We start from the raw sequence: 20,391 nt of genomic DNA, 5'->3' as shown, positions 1-20,391 counted from the left end.
TAGAAATCTGCCTCAGAAGTCTTGATGTTTCCACTCAAATGATAAAGCCGCTATCAGACGTGACTATTCTAACAGAACAATCAGAATGAGAAATCTGCATCCTCCGTGTTTAGTTGAACAATCTCCAGTCGATCTTCTACAAACATGCAGCAGAATGTTCACGTTGACCTGTGAACCTGCACAAAAGCAGGCTGCGTTTCCGGACACAATGAGTAAATGATTTTTATTTGATGCATGGTTAATAAAAAGGAGTTATCCTTAAGCAGGAAGCACTCCGTTAAAGGTTTCAGCTTGTGATTGTCCGATTAGTGGCACTAGCTGCAGCTGAAACGGTGCAAGTTGGAGTGTTTCACTCGATGCCATTCTCATATAATCCTGGCCACAGCAAGTTCCAGGGGATTAGAGGAGGTGCAGGAGGAGGAGAGGTGTCGACGGTCACTGAGTCTCCCACTCTTCATCTGAGACTTCGTCTGGTGGAATGGAGCGAGTGTTACTGGCCCGGATGCTGCTGATGCTGGTCACAGAGAGGAGGCCGGCGACGCCCATCAGGCTGACGCCAGTGCCGTCCAGGTTCACCTGAGAGAGACGCATGCCCTTCAGGTGCTTCAAACCTGCAGGAGGAGGAGATTTAACAGGATTGCTCATTCGAGTGTGGACAAACAGGACGATATGTGATGGAATTGTTTACTTACCGTGGTCTGTGATCCGTGTGCGGCTAAGATTGATCTTAACCAGCTGCTGACAGTGGATCAAACCCCTCCTCACCACCGTGTCTCCCACCTGTGTACTGGCTAATCCCAACACCTGGAAAACGGGACGGATAGAGACAATCTGAGCTTTAAAGTGAGAAGATTAGACAAAAGAACTAAAAGCCTCTCCGGGTTGGTAAAACCCTAGCTGATGGAGAACTAAAACCAGGTGTGTTTCACTATCCTGATTTTTATTGCAGCCCCTAATAAAACGAGACGTTTTGTTCCACAGGAGAGAACTCGAGCTTTAAACCACCTGAAGGTGAGGCAGACAGGTGATGAGCTCGGCCACTCCTCGACTGGTCACCGCTGTTCGGTCCAAACACAGCTCCTGCAGCTCCTGCAAGCCGCGCAGAGAGGAAAGCCCTGCATCCGTCACCTGGGTGTTGCTGAGCGACAGCTTCTTCAACCTACATGAAATTCATGATAATCAGTTTGTTTACTTTAAAAAAACATCTGGAATGATGCTAGAAACTTGAGGACCTGGTCATGGTGGAGAGCTGGTGGACTCCCTGGTCTGTGACCTGTGTGTAGTCGGTCAGGTCCAGCTCTGACAGCAGAGACAACCTGCTGATGAAAGACAGGCCACTGTCCGTCACAGTGTGGCGTCCAGGGAGGGTGAGGTGACTCAGTTTTAGACCTGAAAGAACATTAAATTCATTTGCTTTTCTCTCTCTGGTCATTCCTGAGTCTTCTTGGGAACAAACCTGAGATGATCTCGAGTGTGTGGTCACCGTCTTTTACTGTAATTCCTCCTAAACTGAGAGAAGACAGAGCTGGATGGGTGGCAAGGTTCTCCAGAGACGCCTCAGTGACGCCCGTCCCATCCAGACTCAGAGTCTGCAGACCGGACATCTCCACCAGAGCGCTTACGTCCTTTACCTGCCACAACGACAGATGAGAAGCCACTCCTGAGCTGCATGAACATGAGGTTTCTGAGGCCGAGTCACCTTCGTTTGCTTGATGCTGAGAAGTCGCAGCTGAGGCACGCAGGTGGAGAGCGCGGCCAGTGTGACTTCAGTCACCGCCGTCTGGTTCAGACTCAGCTGAGTCAGACAGGAAGGAGCTGACTGGAGATACAGCAGCATCCCAGCATCCGTCACTTTAGTCTGATCCAGGGACAGGAAGCACAAACTCTTCAACCCTTAAAGGAGATAAACACAACAAACACACGCTCTCTAACATGTTAAATACAGCAGGTGAATCTACAGGAGCCTGTGAGTTCAGACCTGTGATGAACTGCAGACAGGAGTCGGTCAGTTTGCTACAGGCGGCCAGGTTGAGGGACTGGAGTTTACCCAGGCTGGGCAGGATGGACAAACCCGAGTCTGGACAAGACCGGTCCATGAGATTAAGAAGGAACAGAGGTGATAAACAATCAGACGGCAGTGGCTTTTACCCGTGATGAGGGGAGAGTTGACCAGACTGAGATGCTTCAGAGCCGTGAAGGCTCGTAGCTGCCGTAGAAGCTCGTTGGTGGAGTACGGGTAGCAGTTCAGGACAAACTTCTGCAACGGGCAGCCGAAGAAGAGCTCCAGGGTGCGCGGACGTAGCAGCCTCTCTCGGGACATGTGGTTGAGGAGAAGTTCAGCCAGCTCTGGGGTGAGACCTGCCAGGCTGCTGCTGTACTGCATGCTGGGAGCTGGGGGTGGGGTCAAGACAGCCGGGTCAGAACATCTCATCTGGTAAAGTTACCGAGCCAGATATGCTCCAGGGAGAGCCTCCCACCAGTCATGAGGTGGACGGTGGAGCGGGTGGCCAAGGCACATAGGGACGGCACGTTTGGTGTCCTGAAGGGTCTTTTAGGTGGAGACGGTTGTCCCTGAGAGACGCTGAGGTCCTCCTGCTGTGCAGCTCTCTGCAGACGCTCCACTGCAGCCTGCCCTGCAGCAACATGCGCCACCGGGCCTCCTGCCTCCTCTGGGTCAGCGGCTTCCTCCTCTGGAGCCTCCCTAAAACACAAGATTCATCAAAAACCCGCAGCTCCCTCTAACGGAGGATATGAGCACGGCAGGTAGCAAATCCCCATTTGATCTTATTTTGGATGTATTGTTACACAAGTTCATATCGTTATTATTTCATATATCAGGGTGAACTAGCTGCTGACTTTGTGAAGCAACTTATTTAGGTTATCTAAGAAATAATGTTCTCATAACAGAATTAAGGAATAGAAAACATTATTGGTGTTTTATTTTATCTATTCAGATTTAACTGACTCCTCCTTGAACCGTCACCTTATCGTGGTGGAGGAGTTTGAGTGCCCTAATGATCCTAGGAGCTATGTTGTCTGGGGCACTTAGTGCCCCTGGTAGGGTCTCCCATGACAAATTGGTCTTAGGTGAAGGGTGAGACAAAGAACGGTTCGAAGGATCTTTCATGGCGGTGAAAACGAAGAGTCGGAGTACCCGGCCCGGAGGGTTACCGGGGTCCCACCCTGGAGCCAGGCCTGGGGTTGGGGCCCGTGAGCGAGCGCCTGGTGGCCGGGCTTTCGCCCATGGGGCCCGGCCGGGCCCAGCCCGAACCGGATACATGGGCTCGTCCAACTGTGGACCCACCACCCGCAGGAGGAACATGAAGGGTCCGGTGCAATGTGAATCGGGTGGCAGACCAAGGCGGGAGCCTTGGCGGTCCAATCCCCGGACAAGGAAACTAGTTTTTGGGACATGGAACGTCACCTCGCTGGCGGGGAAGGAGCCGGAGCTTGTGGCAGAGGTTGAGCGGTACCGGCTAGATATAGTCGGACTCACCTCGACACATTGCATTGGCTCTGGAACCCGAGACCTGGAGAGGGGTTGGACACTCTACTTTGCTGGAGTTGCTCCGGGTGAGAGGCGGAGGGCTGGGGTTGGCTTTTTGTTAGCCCCGAGACTCTCTGCCTGTGTGTTGGGGTTTACCCCGGGGGACAAGAGGGTAGCTTCCTTGCGCCTTCGGGTCGGGGAACGGGTCCTGACTGTTGTTTGTGCTTATGGGCCAAATATCAGTTCAGAGTACCCACCCTTTTTGGAGTCCCTGGGACGAGTGCTAGATAGTGCTCCATCAGGGGACTCCATTGTCCTGCTGGGGGACTTCAATGCTCACGTGGGCAATGACAGCTTGACCTGGAGGGGTGTGATTGGGAGGAACGGCCCACCTGATCAGAACTCGAGCGGTGTTTTGTTATTGGACTTCTGTGCAAGCCGCAGTTTGGCCATAACGAACACCATGTTCGAACATAAGGATGCCCACCGGTACACTTGGTACCAGGGCAGCCTAGGTCACAGGTCGATGATAGATTTTGTAGTCGTATCATCTGACCTGCGACCGTATGTTTTGGACACCCGAGTGAAGAGAGGGGCGGAGCTGTCAACTGATCACCACCTGGTGGTGAGTTGGATCAGATGGCAAGGGAACATGCCGCGTAGACCTGGCAGACCCAAACGCATAGTGAGGGTCTGCTGGGAACGCCTGGCAGAAGAACCTGTCAAGACGGTCTTCAACTCCCACCTCCGGCAGAGCTTTGACCACGTCCCGAGAGCAGTGGGGGACATTGAGTCCGAGTGGGCCTTGTTCCACTCTGCGATTGTCGAGGCGGCTGTTGCTAGCTGTGGTCGTAAGGTGGCCGGTGCCAGTCGTGGTGGCAACCCCCGTACCCGCTGGTGGACACCAGAGGTTCGGGGAGCCGTCAGGCTGAAGAAGGAGGCCTACAGGGCGTGGCTGGTCTGTGGGTCTCCGGAGGCAGCAGACAGGTACCGGATAGCCAAGCGGGGTGCAGCAGTGGCAGTTGCCGAGGCAAAATCTCGGGCGTGGGAGGAGTTTGGTGAGGCCATGGAGAAAGACTATCGATCGGCTCCAAAGAGGTTCTGGCAAACTGTCCGGCGCCTCAGGAGAGGAAGGCAGCAACTCGCTCACACTGTTTACAGTGGGGATGGGGAGCTGCTGACGTCAACTGAGGCTATAGTCGGACGGTGGAAGGAATACTTTGAGGAGCTCCTCAATCCCACCAATGCGCATTCCGAGGAGGAACCAGAGCTGGGAGGCCTGGGGATGGACTGTCCGATCTCAGGGGCAGAAGTTGCTGAGGTAGTCAAACAACTACACAGCGGCGGAGCCCCGGGGGCGGATGAGGTTCGTCCTGGGTATCTCAAGGCTATGGATGTTGTAGGGCTGTCATGGTTGACACGTCTCTACAACATTGCGTGGTCATCGGGGGCAGTTCCTAGGGTGTGGCAGACCGGGGTGGTGGTCCCCATCTTTAAGAAGGGTGACCTGAGGGTGTGTTCCAACTATAGGGGGATCACACTCCTCAGCCTCCCTGGAAAGGTCTACTCCAAGGTACTGGAGAGGAGGGTCCGATCGATAGTTGAATCTCAGATAGAGGAGGAGCAATGTGGTTTTCGTCCTGGCCGTGGAACTGTGGACCAGCTCTATACCCTTGCAAGGGTGATGGAGGGGGCATGGGAGTTTGCCCAACCAATCCACATGTGCTTTGTGGATTTGGAGAAGGCTTATGACCGTGTCCCCAGGGGCACCCTGTGGGGGACGCTCCAGGAGTATGGGGTGGGTGGCTTTCTGTTAAGGGCCATTCAGTCCCTTTACCAGAGGAGCGTGAGTTTGGTCCGCATAGCCGGTAGTAAGTCGGACCTGTTCCCAGTGAGGGTTGGACTCCGCCAGGGCTGCCCTTTGTCACCGGTTCTGTTCATCACTTTTATGGACAGAATTTCTAGACGCAGCCGTGGTGTGGAGTGTGTCGAGTTTGGTGGCAGGAGAATCTCGTCTCTGCTTTTTGCGGATGATGTGGTCCTCCTAGCTTCATCCAGCTCTGACCTTCAGCTCTTGCTGGGTAGGTTCGCGGCCGAATGTGAAGCGGCTGGGATGAGGATCAGCACCTCCAAATCTGAGACCATGGTTCTCGACCGGAAAAGGGTGGCTTGCCACCTCCGGGTCGGGGGAGAGGTCCTACCTCAAGTGGAGGAGTTTAAGTATCTCGGGGTCTTGTTCACGAGTGAGGGTAGGAGGGATCGGGAGATCGACAGGCGGATTGGTTCGGCGTCTGCAGTGATGCGGACGCTGAGCCGATCTGTCGTGGGGAAGAGGGAGCTGAGCCAGAAAGCCAGGCTCTCGATTTACCGGTCGATCTACGTCCCAATCCTCACCTATGGTCATGAGCTTTGGGTAATGACCGAAAGAACGAGATCGCGGATACAAGCGGCCGAAATGAGTTTCCTCCGTAGGGTGGCCGGGCTCAGCCTTAGAGATAGGGTGAGGAGCTCGGACATTCGGGAGGGACTCGGAGTAGAACCGCTGCTCCTCCGGATCGAAAGGAGCCAGTTGAGGTGGTTTGGGCATCTGGTCAGGATGCCTCCTGGACGCCTCCCTGGGGAGGTGTTTCGGGCATGTCCTGCCGGCAGAAGGCCCCCGGGTCGACCCAGGACACGTTGGAGAAGTTATATCTCCAATCTGGTCCGGGAACGCCTTGGGGTCCTGCCGGAGGAGCTGGTGGACAAGGCCGGGGAGAGGACGGCCTGGAGCTCCCTAGTTGGGATGCTGCCCCCGCGACCCGGACCCGGATAAGCGGAGGAAGACGAGACGAGACGATTTAACTGAAATAAATACGAGCCCCTATAGGTGATGCTGTGAGGATCTAAAATACATCTTCACAGGTACGTGACCGAGTCTAGAGTAGAATTTATTCAGATTCCTTTCATTACAAATGCTGTGTGACGAAGTGGTGTGGATGATTTCCCCTTCGCCCCTGTAGTTTATTTCTGTAGCCTGTTGGCACTGTGATGGGGGATATTTTAACCAGACTGAAATGTGAATATTGCACTGGTGTGGATGTAGTTAGTTACCATTTGGGATTTCCTGTTTGCTTTGTATCCAGAGCAGGGAGGGGGGAGGGCCCACCCAGTACTACCTCCCTGGATTATCCCATGATTGGCTGCTTCATTTGAACAAACCAAAGGAAGTGGGATTTGTTTATTTGGTCTTAGTGTGAAAATGTTTCTTGTATTGTAGAAACAGTTTTGTCTTTTGTTTATGTTAACACTAAAGGTACATTTATGTGGATGTTTATTTCCTTTTGGAATTAATGTTGGAGCACTGATGATTGTGGCTGATTGTTTGCAGGTGTGATTTTCTGGGGTATTTAAAGGAAGCCAGGTGGAGGCTTGGGGAGGAATTTTTTATTTTGTGATCTGTAAAAGGAAAGCAGTGAAATAAATGCCTGAGAAGCATTTTGGCTCTCAAGGAAAAATGTCCCTGTGCTGCAGTTTGCCTCTACTTCTTCCAACTTGAAGACCTTCTGGCTGCTCTACATTCTCACATGCTGTTTTTTTCTTTTTTTTTTTTTTTTACTTGCAAACGTTCTAAAGAAAAAACCAAAGCTTTATCTCAGTGAAACACGTCAACAAATCCTTACGCTGCAAATCAGACAAACATTAAAACAGTTTGGCCCAAATCTGCAGTGTGAACAGTTTTTAAACATTTAGTTACACATAAACAACAGAAATCCTCGGTTTGTGGTGAGAATTAAAAAAACAGTGTGTGTGTGTGTGTGTCCCTCCCCAGCTCGGTGTGTGTGTGTGTGTGGTTGTTAGTCTGTCTGCTACAGTCGTGCATGAAAGTGTTTCATCAGACCTGAGTCGGTTCCCCTGCTCTGGCCAGTGATGCCGAGGCTCGAATCGTCCTCGGTTCCTGTTCTCTGGAAAGAAAGGCAGCCTGGGCATTCCTGGGAAAAGAGCACAGATCATCTGAAACTACAAGAATAAAACTCTACATTTTCACAATAAAAGCATCTGAAAGATTAAAAAAAAACTTTAAAAGCCCACACACACCTTTAATAATTCATATATCCGGCTGTGGCTCTGACTGTCTAGCTTCGACTGATCTCTGCTCTCACACACATACTCAGATATAGGACACACACGTGCTCTGCAGGAGTGAGTGTGATTGGCTGATCCGCTGTAGGTAACTGGGTTCAGACTGGTTTACTGTAAGTGTGAGATGGGGGCATTCTCTCACACGTTTCTTAATCCAAATCTCTCCGAAATGTGACGCGTTTTCAGGGCAGCGAGCCTAATCTTCAGAAAAGGGACGGGAGCTTTTTCCTGGGGACAGGAGGTCAATTGATTCTAACAGAAAGGTGACAAAGCTCAAAAAGAGAGAGAGAGAGAGCTAACCGTTTAAATGGTGCGGGGGTTCCTCTTCGCCTTCTTCTTCCTGTTCTGCCTCTACGCCGGGATCCTGGCCGTCACCGGGAACCAGTCTCTGTCCTCGTCCTGTCAAACAGCAGGAATGTCATCCAGTCCCAAACCCACCTCAGCTTAACGGCTTGGTCTGACCAGCTGATTCAGTCTAAACAAAAACAACCAGCTGGGATTTTTCAATTTCCAGAACATGATTAACTTAATAGAGTAATTACAACTAACCATCACCGTCTGCTGATCTGTCTTTTAATTATGTTTTTGCACAAAAATGCTGATTTTTTTCACCCGTTTCCAATCTGAATATTTATGGAGGATTTTCATTTTTAAGCCACTAAGTCCAAGAAATAAATCCATTCTTTATGCCCTTTGATGCTTTTCACAAAAACACAATTTGTTTTGTTAAATCTAATGAAAATAACATATTTTAGACATAAAGAACATTTTAGCACCTAGATGGGGATCTCCAAAGAGCCATGAGCTGAAAACTTGTCCTGCAGTTGAAAATCAACATCTTTAACTAAAACCGTTGATCTGCTACGGATGGGAACGTCTACGCCTGACTCTTCTTCTGTGCACGTATTTTATTTTAAAAGCCAATATTCTGCAACGGTCGGGTGCAAAAGCTGAAAATGGGTGAAAAAGCTGCAAAAATCCTGATAAAACTCTTACCCCAGAAGTGAGAAGGTCCAGACAAAGGAGGATCCAGTCCGGGGATCCCGGCGTAATTCACCGCCTCCCCCCACAGGTGGTTAGGCAGCAGGGGTGGTAAAACGGGGTCATGCCCTCTGGCCCCTAACTCAGCAGGTGCGTGCGGATGAGGAGGTAAAACATGCGGTGAAGGCTCATTCTGAACTTCTGGAGGGGGTTCTACTGGACTAGGAGGTTCCTGAGGTGTCTCTGGGGGCGTGGTTTGAATGCACAGTGAAGCGTTCGGCGTCAGGCCCAGAGAGCGCAGCGAACACGCCAGCTCTGCCTCGCCGAAGCGCTTTCGTGGGAAACCCTGAACGAGAGAGAAGGAGGGCAGGGAGGGGTGGCGTCCGCTGATGTGCTCCACGACGCTGCGCAGAGGGGCGTCGGCTGAGAAGCGCTCTCTCATGGACTCGCCAGACGGCATCCGAATCTGCAGCCAAACACAAATATTTCAACACAACACTTTTGTAAGCAGACGTTCATGTAAACGAGGGTTTTCTACTCACCATGAGGATACAGTTATTGTCTACATTCGTCTGAATCTTTCCTCCTAGTTTCTGCGGCTGGCTGATGGGAGCCGTCGCCTCTGAAACTGGAGTCGTCTGGATTTTCTCCTGCTGCTTCCTCCGATCCTCGGCGATCCGCTTTAACACCATTTCACGCTCCTGCCGGCGCACAGAACACAAGGACTTTTCAACTGACATCAGAGATTTAGATGTTTGGCTTAAGGACATCCAGCCGGCACCGACCTGTTTTTTCTGCCTTTTCTCAGCTCGGACCTCCTGAGCAACGCGTTGTCTCTCCTTCTCTTCAAAGTCACTTTTGTCTTGTTTGATCCGTGATTCAATCAGAGGTGGATCACTGAGCTGGGGGGAAGGATGCGACGGCTTCAGGACAAACGACGCGCACGCTGTTGAAGACAGGAAGTATAAATCTATGGAGACGATTTTATACCATCACAGAGTGAGATGGTGGCATTTTACCCATGCTGTCAGGGGGGGATGAGGGTGACGTAGAGGTGCTTGGTGCTTCTTTGGGAAGATTGAAAGCAGAAAAAGCGGTTTCAGCTGGCTGTGAGGATTTCTTCGCCAACGTGTGCCGTGGATACTGACCCTGTAGGAGCCTTTAAACGTATAGGAAATGGCATATTACATAATAAAGACTTTAGAAAACCATTAAATTTGTGTTTTTGAGAACTAGAGACCACTCACCAATCAGCAGCTTCTGTCACAGAAAAATGCCCCGCCTGCACAGCGGCTTGGATCTGTTCTTCAGTGAAACCCATCTCTCTGAGGGTGAGGAACAACTCCCCGATCGTCTGCAGGACATCATCCAAAACAAGACTCACATCATACGTAAACAAAAGCAGAAGTTTTCATCATTTTTAACCAAGAGGCCATCTCGCTGCCCACAAGAAGGCCCTTTTAAATCCTTAAAACTGCTTAATTCAGTTCATGATTACTACAGATGATTAATTCTTGTTGCATTACACACGTAGATTCATCGAAGAAACACTATTTATTAGACAATTAGACAAGTAATATTTCCAGCCTTATAACAAAGACATTACATAAATGATCATAAATCAAACCTGAAAATAAAAACCATTAAAATGTAGTTAATATTTTTACCATTTCTTTCATTTTTGTTGACAGCAAAGACAAAATAAAGATAATTTCTCCCAGGCCAGACTTGTGCACAGTACTGTACACAAAAATATTTCTATATTTTCCTTTCAGGTATCCCTATGCCTCTTTACTAGAGGCTTTTCAATGGTTGTCATTGCATTTTGGCTAATTTCTCCAACGTGTACACCAGAATTATCACTTCAGGATGATTAAATCAGCTTGAATATTATATAATTTTAAACAGAAATGATACGGAAAGTTATAAATGTTGAATAAATTATTTATCTTGTTGAAAATAATATGTAGCCGTTGGTTCACGTACTACTAGCATTAGCTTAATGAGTACCTTTACACTTTCAAGATATAAGTTTAACAAACAATTTATACAGTTTTGCCAGCTTATTGGTTTCCTCATGATATGTAATGTAACACATAGTAAAATATGTTGACGTAATATTGAACAAAAAACTGTTAATTTGGGAAATGCTAGTGTGTGAAATGTTGTAATTTGGATAACGGAGGTGTAAACAAACAACGTTAGCTCAAGAGCTAACAGCTAGTTGGGGGCAATGCTAATGTAGCTAAAGCTAAAACAGCTAGCAGAGTAATGTTTTCATTCGGCTTCAAGTAAAATGTTTGAAGCTTACCGGAGAGGCAGCGAAACTCATGTCGTTGTTTCAAGGTTGGTGTAGAAATATCAAGGTGGAACTGCTATGAACCATCAACTTTATGCATGGAATGATCCGCAATGCTAGTCAGTAGCCACAGTGACCTCTCCTCCCCTCCTGAGTAGGTAACAGATTGCCAGAACATCAACAAAACAGCAGCCTATCAACACCGCGGAGACACGGAGCTTTCTCCAGCAGGAAGCACTAAACAAATCTCATTTATTCCTCCGTGACTGACGCGTTTAGCACCCAATCAGCTGTCACCTTATTAGTAGCGATAATGCAGATTTACTAGTGGACGAGGGTGAAAAGTGAAAGCTGTTTATAAAAAAATAAAAATAAATAAAAAACACCCAATGTTAACAAAGAAAAGATATCAGAAAACTAAATGTAATTGTTTTTTCTATTAATAAACAACCACAGCTGACAGGGATCATACAACAAAATATTTAACAGTAATACATTCATATATTTCATAAAAAGAAAAAATAGTGAAAATGTGATTGATACACAAATAAATGTTATAAAGAGGAACTATTTTCAGAAAACAATTACAGATTTATAAAAAATGTCTAAAATGTTTTTCACAGTCCTTCAATATGAGCCATCTGCAAACAAGACATTATGCCTCTGATCCAGTTAGAATAGGAGGGAGTTTCCTTCAGTAAATGTGCCATTATGGAAATAAAAGTCAGCTTACAGGTTTGTCCTGAGTAGATTCTGATAATGGAAAAACAAACAGGCTCTTAAGGGTTTGGCTCATTTAACATTTCTGACATTATTTGCATTCCTTTAAAGAACAGCATCGTGAACTTTAAAGAGCAAGTCAACCCCTACCAGAGTCTGACTCCACTCCCACTTCATGTTTGAAAAATGCAACACATGCTGTTGCCTGGCAGACCGAGAGGGTGGAGCCGCTAACAAATACACACACACTCAGGCTCACGACAGCATTGTGACATAATAATGTACCAGTTTACATCATAGCGTACTTCTTAGCCAATAGCGGTGGCAGATTTAAATTAAAATACAGTGCAGAGTTTTTACCTGACAATGGCACAACACTGCCAGTTTTAGGCAGAATATTTAAATTTTAACTAAGATGCACTGAAGTGCCAAATTATTGACGACACGTGTCTGCAGCATGATTAGACACTCGTTTATTTAGTTTATCAGCAAAAAAAAAGTTTATTTGGGGGTGACTTGCTCTTTAAGAGCATAAGTAAAAACACTGCTTTTAAAAACATATTTTAAAACAAAGTGAAATGAAAGCACTAAATAGAAAGTTCTAAAACTATGCAGTTTTGACTTGCTTTTAGCACCCCCTAGTGTCTGTTGTCAAACCGAAAGTGGAACTCTTTTTGCTGTGCGTGTCTTTTGAAACAACTGCTGAAATGTCTCCCAGCCTTCATTATTTTCTACAGGAGTGATTCATCACTTAATTCAACATATCGGTTGTGTTCATGATCTAAAATATGCAGGAAACATGGTGGAAGCAGACCGCAGCGCCAGCACAGCTCCACTTTCCTAGGACTAACAGGGAGCAGCCTTCTACTCTGAAGTTGCAAGTGCAATAATCTGGCTAGAGGTCAACCGATATTGTTTTTTCCATTGCCGATACTGATGCTCATTTATCTAGCATTGATTAACAGGGGCTGCCTATGGACACGTGTTAGCCTAGCCTGCCGATCCTCACTTGGATTAGAGGGGATTGAATCCTCCTGAGAATCGTTTGTGGAGCCGGCAAAACTGGGATGGGAGGGGAGCGCTTTGTCAAGCAAGGATTTATCAGGAGATTCCTGATATTCTAATCTTGCTTTCTGGAATACCCCCCACATCTGGTACCAGCATGATATATAAAAATGGTAAATATAGCGGTTTACCCCTATATTTTCGCCACAGAATGCAATGGGGTCTGAGTGATATTTCATTAACCCTGTAAATGGCCATTTTAGGAAAAACTGACTCTATAAACTGATTTACAAATATGAAAATTTGCATAGTATACATTCAACCCTTTAATGCATGATGGTCACTACAGCGGACAGCTACTCAAAATTGTTAGGTTTTTTGCCGCTGCTAGAGTCTTAACAAGAACCAAGAGAACCAAACACATCACTCCTGTTCTTAAATCTCTACTCTGGTTACCAGTAAACCACAGAATCAATTCCAAAGTACTTCTACTAGAGTATAAATCACTCAATGGCATGGGGCCTGAATACATGTTGGATCACCTTCCTGTATAAATGCCCAGCAGGGCTCTGAGATCCTTAGGAAGGAGTCAGCTGGTAGAACCTTGGGTCAGAACCAAACAGGGTGAAGCTGCTTTTAGCTACTATGCTGCTCACCAGAGGTGGAAGGAGTACTAAAATTTCCTACTTAAGTACGAGTACCAATACTCAGTTAATACTCAAATAATATAATATAATTTAATTAAAATTTAAAATTTAAAATTTAATTAAAATAATTTTTTACTCAAGTACAAGTAAAAGTACTTGCCTAAATTTTTACTCAAGTAAAAGTAAAAAGTATCGTAAATAAAATGTACTCAATGTAAAAGATACTTAGTTACATTTTTGTCAGCGTAAAGATGGCTGCATCAGTGCAAAATCACAACACGCTCGTGTGTGCATGCACACTCACAGTTTGATGGAAGGATTTCTATCCAATCAGTGAGAACAGGACGTGCACATTGATTGGACGAGGTTTTTCTAGGATTGTACGTTTCAATTGTGATTAAAATTATTCTTTATTTTGAAAAAGGATGTTAATTTTTAGATGCCATCAGTATGTGAGGTATCTCAATGTTCTCATGACAAAACTCTAACATGAGACTGTGCTCTAACCTGTCACATAACAAGCTAAATGAAAGTCAAACATTTCATATGGACCGTATGACAGCTGTTAACGTTGGCCCTGCCCTACTTTACCTCTACATTACAGTTCCTTTATCCATGTCCATCCTAGAGCTCCTCTCTGACCTTCATGCTTATTTAGAGCAGCTGATTTTTAAAGTTAGCGGAGTTCATTCACTCACTCATTTAAAGATATCGGCCAGAGGCAAAATTTGTTTGAACGGCATGTGTAAATGTGTATTAAAACCTCAGATGAAAAAGGTTTTGGGATTTTGATGGCTGGAATTGTAAGAAAATCTGATGTTTGTGACCGGCGCGAGAAAAACAGTAACTTCTGGTCTAAGCCCTGGGCAGCTGGTGACGTTTCACATGGAGCTCTGCTGAAACAGCTGTAGTAAACAACGCCTGACTCCGGTGTTTCTGCGTTAGCGTTATAGCAGAGAACAATGTGTCATCAATCAGATGTAGCTTCTGAAGCCTCTACTAGTCGGTCAGATTTGTATTTTCTCTGGGATACGGCGACGAGAACGGATGTTAGATTACTGGAGAAGTTCAACCGAACTCCGACCCCGCCAGCTGGATATCACCACCAGAGGTGCAGACATGTTTTAGACCGTTTGACTCTGAAGACCTACGACCCGATTTGGACATAGAGGAAGATTCTGTTCATCTTCAGAACCAAAATCGGTACAGTTTGTTTACTTTTCTTAAATATTTCATTTCTGTGCTCCACTGGGAGCTCTAAGCTGATGAGTTCTCAGCTGGTCTTAGCTCCATCATGTGTCCCAATATAGTCCAGTAATCTACAGTTTTACTGCTGTGTGTATTTATTGATATAACTCTGGAAAATATTTAACCGACAATTTACCAGAATAAATCTTCCTGATGCTGGAGTAACTCCTTAGCTCAATTCGTTGTTTGCACTAATCCAGGATGTCATGGAGGTTCTAATGTTGAAATATAGAGATCATCTTTTAGATTATATCTGTGTGTGTGTGTGTGTGTGTGTGTGTGTGTGTGTGTGTGTGTGTGTGTGTGTGTGTGTGTGTGTGTGGTAGCTTTCCCAAAGGACTTGTTCTTTCCTTACTGGAGCTTACACAGTTAGCAGTTTTGCTGCAGTCATGCTAACGGGACTCGTCTAGAGTCCAGAAGTAGAGGTGCGGTTCTAGATGGATTTATAGATGTAGGTTATTATTTTAGATCAGACATGTTATTTAAAAATGCGTGTAGGACACGGACACATGGCTCAGACCTTTTGCTGCAGCTGTAAACGCAATTTTACGTAACAATTAGGAGCATGAAAGTAAACAAATAACAGTGATTCACAATACTAGCATCAGCAGCTAGCTTGTTTTACGTGCTGGAGTGACATATGCGAAACACAGTTCTTCACTGTCTGGAGGAGAGGATTTGGATTTTCTGTAATGATTTATGAAATTGTTTCATTTATACCTAAAGGTGAATGAAAAAAATATATTAAAAAAATCATGGTTAAGATTTCCTAAATTATGCGTGAAAGGGTTAGGGTTAGATTTTTTAAATTTGCATTAGCAGAGTGCGGCCAGCAAGTGGCAGTACAACACCATTATTTCACCTCAAGCATGTTTTTTTTTTTTGGGGTCTGAAACCGAGAGGCACCTTGGAGTGGTACTCTTGTTGAAAACTGAAGCCTTTTGGTCTATTTATTATAGATAACGCTTTGGAAAACAGCCACAACACCCACTAGACATATTTACACAGATAAACCGAATTCCTGAATGTCTATAGGATTATGATTATTATGCTTATCCCTATACTCAGAATCCCAGCCAAGATAAGCATGTTGCTGACTTATAGATTACACTAAACACCTAAATATTCAAGGCTATGTGGTATTTGTTTATCTGTGACTTTGAAAAGAAAAATCAATTCTATTTGGACTTTATTATTCAACTTTACACAAATATTTACTTTAGTCTTTTGTAAATTTAAAATACCCTTTCTGTATAAAAAGTCCATAAAACTTTTGTATTTAAAATCATCGTCTTAATAATAGTATCCAATATATATATATATATATATATATATATATATATATATATATATATATATATATATATATATATATATATATAGAGAGAGAGAGAGAGAGAGAGAGAGAGTCAATCAATCTTTATTTCAGACAAGGGATATGTCCATAACAAGAATAAAAAAAAAAAATACAAACACATTCTAATTAAAAACCGTATAGGCAGTTGCTCCAATGTTTAAAAAGGACTGAGGAGTACCTCGTGTCACTGTAAGATAAAGAAGACAGAGCTCTAACAACCGCGTTAGCTGACAAACTCAGTCGGCAGATGAATTTGTACATGAAGAGCCTCAGAAGCGCATGAAAAGTAGGGATGTTACTCGTAACAAACATGTGACTTGCCGAAGTCCATCTAGGGAGCTTCATGAGGATTCTAAAAGCATCCTGATAAGCCACTTGAAGCTTCTTCATTACTACCTTACTATAGTTGCACCACAAGTGGGCTGTATAGAGAGGAGTACAAAAGGAACGAAAGAGGGACACTTTAACAGGATCTGAGCACATGCCAAAGTTACGTGCCAGAGTGTTAGCCTGCATGTACAGCTTACTGCATTGCCTCTTAATGTCCTCGTCATCACAGAGGTCACTTCTTAAAATGTGCCCCAAATATTTTACTTTGCTTACCACTTCGAGGACCTGATTTGTTAAATTAAAAGATGGAAAATTAAGCTTCAGGTCCCCTTTAGTAGCAGCAATCATAACCACACTCTTTTTAGGGTTAAACAGGATGTCAAATTGCTCACCATACTTAGCACATGCCCTGAGCAGCTGCTGCAGGCCTGCGCTATAGGGAGACATGAGGACTAGGTCATCTGCATATATTAAATGATTTACCAGTCGGTCACCCACCAAGCATCCAGTCTTACTAGCATTCAGAGTAACAGACAGCTCGTCAAGGTACAGGTTAAAAAGGACAGGTGACAGAATCCCTCCTTGTCTGATTCCATTCGATACGGAGAAAGGATCCGACACTTCTGTCCCCCACTTTACCTGCATCAGTTGATGAGAGTACCAGAAGTGCAAAATCCTAATGAGGTAAGAAGGGACCCCTCTGTTTTGTAGCTTGATGAATAGAGAGAGAGAGAGAATCTACGTGACTTCCTCTTTAAATGGAAAATATGAAGAAATTGCCACATAATACAACTTTAAGTAATCTTATGTCTTTTTTTATTATTATTATTTTATTTTATTTTTTTGCAGAATTAGATTGCAACCACAATATTTGCTAAACCAGCGTCTTACGTAATTGTCTTGGTTCGATAAGATAATTTCTTAGAAGAAAAATCTGAAGAGTGTCATACATGAAATAAAGGTCCCTCATTAAAAAGTAAGCAGGTGTTTGGACTTTTATTCATAAAAAATTAAAAATCATGACAACTAATATTTGACATTTTCCCACTCAATGCAACAATAGTTAGTTTTAAAATTTGTGTATGATTTGGTCAGTTAATAAATGTAGTGTCAAATACTTCCCAAGAGAGCTTTTCAGAGTAGATATTTTAAATCATGCTTTCTCTTTGGTGTAATTTAGTTTTCAGACGGTATTTTTTTATCAGTTATGTCTTACGGCTAAAATTGTATATTTTGGTTGATTTTTTTATTTAAAGTTCGACATTGTATTTGAGCTCTTCGGAAATTTTACGGAATGACGCTCTCGTGCAGAAATGTGATGCATAGTTAACGCATGCGCACCAGTGACCACTACTTAACGGTAAGCGAAAAGTTTCCGGAAGTTAGCCAGCTGAACCGGAAATACCACGATTTATCTGTCACAGTAAATGCATATAGTATAATTCGAAGGTAAAGTGGGCCATTTTAATTGCTTGTGTATTAATAAATTATGTGAAAATTTCTTAAAAAGCTATTTTAACACATTATATTCAATGTTTACCGACAGAAGATGCGGTCGTTGACCTTCGAATAATTTAGATTGTAACATCTTAACGGAAGTGGTAGCAGTTTCACCGGTGGAAGATGATACACGTTGAAGAAGTGACCGAGAGAGTTTGAGAAGAGTACCAGCCAGGCACCGGTGAGTTAATAAGCTGTAATACGTGACTGTCCGCCTCTTAGGCGTTTATCTTAATGAAAAATGCTATGTTTTCGAGGATAACCGACTTGTGTTGGTTGGTGACCTTTTTTCCCCCTGTGAATAGATTCGTGGCGTTGACATCCAGTCTGTAGCTGCCACACATGCACGGAGGAGTCTCCGACCACCAGTTGACTTGGCTTTTGTCGTTTGTCTCGTTGAACAGGTAAAGTAAGAGCGGTGGGAGAGTCACTGGGATGTGTTTGGACTAGGCGTTTTCTCGTGGTTCAGTCTTTTAGAGTCTTTTGAGTAATCAATGGTGAAGATGGTACTGACGTTCCTCATCATAGCAGCTAGTGGGATTCCTCTTCCTGACAGCAACCACATGGAAGTCACGCTGGTGGGGTAGTCCTTATGAAAAAAAAAGTTCGTTTGTTTCTTAAATTAAACCGAGAACTCATTAGGCATGTGAGTCTTCATTATCACAGGTAAGACATGCTTACCTAGATCTGTCAGTGGAAATGGTGCTATTATAAACAATTTAAACAACAGTTATTCTTGAAAACTTATTACAAATGATCTGCAGGTTCTGTAATTTGTATATGTATGAGAAGACAGTTAGAAATACAGAGATTATCAAGGTTCCAATCCCGGACGAGGCCCCATTTGTAAAAGTCTGGCTCTAAACTGTAGCGAATGTAATGCTGATATTTATGTTGATGATATCTGGCATCTGAAACACAAAAAACAAAAACTGAAAAACAAAACAAGTGGTGCATTAATTACTATTCTATCAATAATTACAGAGCTATACTGTTTAACCCTCCTGCATTCCTAATGGGTTCAAATGAAACCCAGGGGGCTGTTTATTTATTTTTTGATCATTTCTTTTCCCCAGTTTCTTCACTAGTCCTGATGTTACGAGTCCTACTGTGAGCATTTGATGGGTCTTGGACCAAATTATTCCCCCTGCAGTCCCAGTAGTGTCCAATGGACATGTGTGCGCTGTTTTGAGTTTTGCTTGACATTCTCTCATGACTAATTCTGCTGCAGTAAGCCCTCTGTTCAGAGTTTTGGCTGAAATATAGTGTTTATTTTTTTCTTCTTCTCTTCTTTAATCCACCCGTGTTCATAATAGAGTCCATTGGACCCCGGGTGTTTTTTTTTCCACCCCTGCCAACTGGACCCCAAGGGATAAAACAAAACTCTGCTAAACCTTCCCCTGTCCTGGAGGGGTCACATGATAGCACAGTAGGAGGGCTAATATGTAAATTCAGAGTTCCTCAGACTATCTGGTGATCTTTCAAAGCTCTTTTTCTTGGGCAATGTTTTCAGTACTTTTCATTCTTTGTACCTGGTCATTTTCAATGGAATGTTTTGTGATTAGCCTCTTAGCGCTGACCTGTGAATCATCAAGGTGTAAAAGACTATGCACCATAGCTGTGTTGACACACAACCAAAACCACAAAGAACCATTTTTAATTGTATTGTTTGCTTGTTTGTTACCAGCAGGTTTTCACATTCATAATTCCAGTTACTTTAACTAGACCTAATGGAATCCAATGAGCAAGGTCTCGGAGAACTCAGCAGCTCATCTTAATCTTTTGCATGGTACGTTTGATTTGCATTAGTGGATGCAGGAAGAAGTGGAGTCCATGCATTTGTTTTCCACCACATAATTTTGTCTGTTTTTGAAACGTGGCTAGCTGGAGGAAATGAAGATGATGGAGATTGAGCCTCATAGTTTAAAATTTTGCCCTTTAGCTACAGAAAGAATGTGTCTAGTGTCTGCTCCCTCCAGAAAACGAATCAGTGCAGTTTTTCAGCTCCCAGAGTTTTGGAATGAGCTCTCAGTGTTCCTTGAGGTCCATCCATCTGTAGCTGGAGCTCGTCTGCTGCTGTGGGGGCAGAAGTTGTTCTTTCCTATCTCATGTCGTCTCGTTTGTTGACACCATGGGGTGATGTCTCCATAAGGTTTTGCACATGTGATACACATGTCTGCGTTTTACTCACAACCTTTAATGAAAGGTTAAACGAGTTCTACCATGATCACTGTCTGCTGGAATCTGTTCTGGTTTTTGAAACCCATTAATAAATCCAGGTAATCTAACTAATGGATTATGTCTTCTTTCCCATGGCTGTACTTTTGAGGTACAAAAATTGTTGTTGAAATGGACAGTTACATCTTAGTAAATTAACCATTCAAACTTCTAAGTTGTTCATATGAGAAATAAGCTTCAGGACACGGCAGCTGGCAGGTCAGAGGAAGGATGTGTCTTTCGCTGACTCATCCTTAATCTTCTCCACGTGCACGCCCGGTTACCTTTTAGGAGTCTGTTGACTTTGAAGTGCAGCCGAGACCCCGGATTACATGATTATCTTTTCCTAGAAGTTTTTGAACGTTAAGTGAAACAAACTACTGATTTTACTTCACAAAAATCCGAGCGCTTCAGGGACTCCCACGGCAGTGCAATCTGACATGTTTACCGTGGTTAATCTGATCTTATTATACCTCAGAGG

At 44.5% G+C, this 20,391-nt stretch overlaps 2 protein-coding genes across 4 annotated transcripts in view; one reads left to right on the top strand and one right to left on the bottom strand.

Moving 5' to 3' along the window:
• Positions 1-124: 124 nt before the first annotated feature.
• On the bottom strand, positions 125-11,064 carry si:ch73-173p19.1 (uncharacterized). The gene is made up of 17 exons (XM_015954720.3): positions 10,899-11,064; positions 9,835-9,941; positions 9,607-9,746; positions 9,373-9,533; positions 9,130-9,288; positions 8,603-9,053; positions 7,907-8,005; positions 7,365-7,455; positions 2,478-2,701; positions 2,149-2,391; positions 1,979-2,077; positions 1,700-1,893; positions 1,457-1,631; positions 1,233-1,389; positions 1,006-1,159; positions 693-804; positions 125-611 (listed from the first exon to the last, which is right to left on the bottom strand). Exons 1-17 carry the CDS (start codon positions 10,917-10,919, stop codon positions 436-438), a joined length of 2,763 nt encoding a protein of 920 aa, XP_015810206.3. The 5' UTR covers positions 10,920-11,064; the 3' UTR covers positions 125-435.
• Positions 11,065-17,740: 6,676 nt separating this feature from the next.
• Positions 17,741-20,391, top strand: part of slc4a2b (solute carrier family 4 member 2b) — a 38,706-nt gene continuing 36,055 nt past the window's right edge. For all 3 annotated transcript variants that reach the window (XM_054751443.2, XM_070553355.1, XM_015954722.3), the window contains exons 1-2: positions 17,741-17,874; positions 17,999-18,097. The gene's annotated coding sequence lies outside the window, so the exon portion shown is untranslated. The remainder of the gene's footprint in view (positions 17,875-17,998; positions 18,098-20,391) is intronic.

Source organism: Nothobranchius furzeri, chromosome 7 (genome assembly GCF_043380555.1).
Source record: "Nothobranchius furzeri strain GRZ-AD chromosome 7, NfurGRZ-RIMD1, whole genome shotgun sequence".
NCBI lineage: Eukaryota > Metazoa > Chordata > Actinopteri > Cyprinodontiformes > Nothobranchiidae > Nothobranchius > Nothobranchius furzeri.
This window is presented reverse-complemented; position numbering and strand designations above follow the sequence as displayed.

Bases quoted from the DNA above. Each gene is read 5' to 3' on its own strand.
- si:ch73-173p19.1 (XM_015954720.3), bottom strand. From the start codon at position 10,919: ATGAGTTTCGCTGCCTCTCCG. The intron at 9,942-10,898 runs GTAAGCTTCAAA...GATGTCCTGCAG, and splicing joins TGAGTTTCGCTGCCTCTCCG to ACGATCGGGGAGTTGTTCCT. The intron at 2,078-2,148 runs GTAAAAGCCACT...GGTCTTGTCCAG, and splicing joins CAACTCTCCCCTCATCACGG to ACTCGGGTTTGTCCATCCTG.